Source organism: Acanthisitta chloris, unplaced genomic scaffold (genome assembly GCF_000695815.1).
Source record: "Acanthisitta chloris isolate BGI_N310 unplaced genomic scaffold, ASM69581v1 scaffold12115, whole genome shotgun sequence".
NCBI lineage: Eukaryota > Metazoa > Chordata > Aves > Passeriformes > Acanthisittidae > Acanthisitta > Acanthisitta chloris.
Genome location: NW_008672146.1, coordinates 16174 through 18864, shown reverse-complemented (window position 1 = coordinate 18864; position 2691 = coordinate 16174). Strand labels below are relative to the sequence as shown.

Sequence of the window (2691 nt, the reverse complement as noted above, 5' to 3'; positions counted from 1 at the left end):
GGCTGGTAGAGGGAATTTCAGGGCCTGTGCCTGCGGGTGTAGGTGCCAGGGGAATCAAAGAATGGAGATGAGTGGTATGAAAAGGAATAAAGTGAGGAAAAAGAGACAAAGAGAAGACAAAAGCTTCCCATGAGATGCTGTGGGTAAGCAGCCAAATAAGGATGGAAACCACATTTTTAGGGAGCAGGGAACAGGGTGAAGCAGCACCCAACTGTGCTGGCTCTGGAAGCTGAGGGAATGCCTTGATGAGATCAGATTCTGATCTGCCTAATCTGTTTGCACAGTACTTTGAACATGTAAAGTATTCTGTAAGTGCAGCTTATGATTAAAAGGGCTCTTTAATTCTCTTTTATCTTGGCTGTAGCATCGTGAATATTTTTGTAATTCTATTATGTTAAGCTGCTGATCCAAAGGAACATTTTATTTGCCTGTAAAACAAATTCTGTGCAAGTTGGGGCTAACGTGAAGTGACTCAAACAGATCTCGGAGTTGGACATGGAAACGTGTAATTAAAGTTGACATTTTGCAGATGGAAAAAAAAAAAAAAAAAGAGGATCAATTTCGGAGCAGGATTTAAATATTACCCAGTCAATAAGTATTTCTGCCACACAAAAATGTGCACTAAAATAACTCCATACCAGGGAGAGCATCTCAAAAGTGACTTGAGCTCGACAGGCTGTGGCTCTTAGAGTGGCATTGGCTGTTCTGGTGGGATAAAAATCCTGCAGAATCACCTATGGGAGAGCTGAGGCTTCCCAGCTTCCCAACCAGCTTTCTGACCTTGCTTGGTGTGCAGGTGCCAAGCTGGAATGATTTAATCCATAACACACGTTGCATCGTGATCTGTAGAGAGGGCAATGACTCCTGGGTTGGCCTTTCCCTGTCTGTGTGGTCAGAACTGTTTCTTGGACCTTTGAGGACCTGGTGCTGTTTGCCAGACTGGCACAAACCTCTCTGCTCTGAGACCAATCTACCAGTAACTGCAATAATAGAACATTATTCTGCTTTTTCCAATTCTGTTCGAAATCAAAACCCAACTCTGCCTGTGCCCAGGGCTAAGGAGGGAGGGAGTGGAGCTCATCTCTCCATCCTGGACTTTGGGATTGGTGCCAGAATGTTTCCTGAGCACAAGGAGAAGGTGCTTTTCTCATTCCACCGTGGGGTGAGGAGTGTAAATGCCCTTCCTTGTGCAGAGCTCCCTGTGTGTGGGGACAGGGAGAAGAAAGCTGGTTTGTCTGGCACTGAAACTGATCTGGGGCACAAAGGGGAGAGAGGCTGAAAATCCAAGGCTGGTTGGATTTTTTTTTTTTTTCCTCTCTAAGTCAGCTGATAAAAACCTAATCTCAGATTTCAGAAAAGCTTTGCTTCTTCAGACAGCTCAGCCCTTTGTGAGGCCTTTTCAGAGCAGAACTGGGCTTGGCTGTTCCAGAGCTGAGCAGTGTGCCCTGGCTGCTTGGTGTGCATTGCAGTGGGGCTGAATTTAGCTGTGGGGTTGGATTAATTAGTAACAAATAGAGCAGCTTAGCAATTTCCACGAGGAAATGTGTTTAAAACTGAGGAACTGCACTCGCAGCAAATCTTGGGGGTTTGGACTCTGTTCTGCTTCTTTTGCAGCTGTTTAGTGAAAGATGAATATACCAAAAAAAAAAAAGGGGATTCTGCAGAAAGGAAGAAAGAATTTCCCTCAAATTTCTCAAGTGTTTTGGAGTTTTGTTTCAATTTTGAGATGTAAAAAACCTTCTTCACTCTGAGGCCTTTTCCCTGCTTCCCCCTCCTGTTTGCTGCCTGCTCTATCTGCAGCACTTCAGAATCCAAATCAGGTGGTTTTGCCCTTCATGGAACAATAATTTATTTCAAATATATTCTCATGTGATGCTTTGTCATGTGCTTAATCGAAACTGTACCTTTATCTCTTGTGTCTGAGGAGCCTGAACAGGTTTGTGCTGGGAAGGATTATTGCTGTGTTGGTGCTAATGGTATGTCTCTCTTGTCCCACCCTCCTCCTCCTTTTTTCTCAGGACTATTTTCCTGGTGTTGCTGTTTTCTCAGTATGCCAGAAATGTCAAATTCCCCTTACCCATTTACAAGTCCAAGAAAGGATGGACAGCATACAGGCTGCAGCTTTTCAAGATGTTCCCTGTAAGTCACTGAGCTTCAGCTGGCAAAAACACCCTGATTTGTGCTGCAGGGGTGGGTTTTTTCTGGTTTTCAGTTTTTCTTAATAATAAAATAGGTCACAAAGGTGAGATAAAAGCTTAAATGGGTTTACTGGAAGCTTATTAAGTGGCTTTCTGGCCAGAGGAGATGTTCTCATTGTTGTCTTGCCAGATCCAGTTCTGGCATCTGTCTCTGCTGAGGAGTCTTTGGAGTGATGAAGACCACGGAGGGGAGGGAAAGGGGGCAAAAGAAATGTTTATTCATGCAGTAAAACCTAAACTGAGCCCTCCAAAATGGGATGATGAGATTGTTATCGTCTCGTTTTCCCAAAGCAAAACTCCTTCCCTCAGTGAAAGGTTCCCTTTATTCCTTTGGGAAAACAGAGACTAATTCCACAGCTGGTTCAAGTGCCCATTTGGAGACTTTCCCATTTGTTCAGGAGAGAAGAGGTTTGCTCTAATTCCAAAGCTTTTGTAGCATCACCTTCCTTAGAGACTGGGGGGGACACCCAAGGGATCTGTTACTTGCTGCTCG

The 2691-nt window shown here is 44.3% G+C and overlaps 1 protein-coding gene across 1 annotated transcript in view; it reads left to right on the top strand.

The window, feature by feature from the left end:
- The window catches only part of SLC23A2 (solute carrier family 23 (ascorbic acid transporter), member 2), a 26173-nt gene that overhangs the window by 15217 nt on the left and 8265 nt on the right, over positions 1 to 2691 (top strand). The window contains exon 8 of the mRNA XM_009074407.1: positions 2019 to 2139. Coding sequence (XP_009072655.1) covers positions 2019 to 2139 — 121 coding nt within the window. The remainder of the gene's footprint in view (positions 1 to 2018; positions 2140 to 2691) is intronic.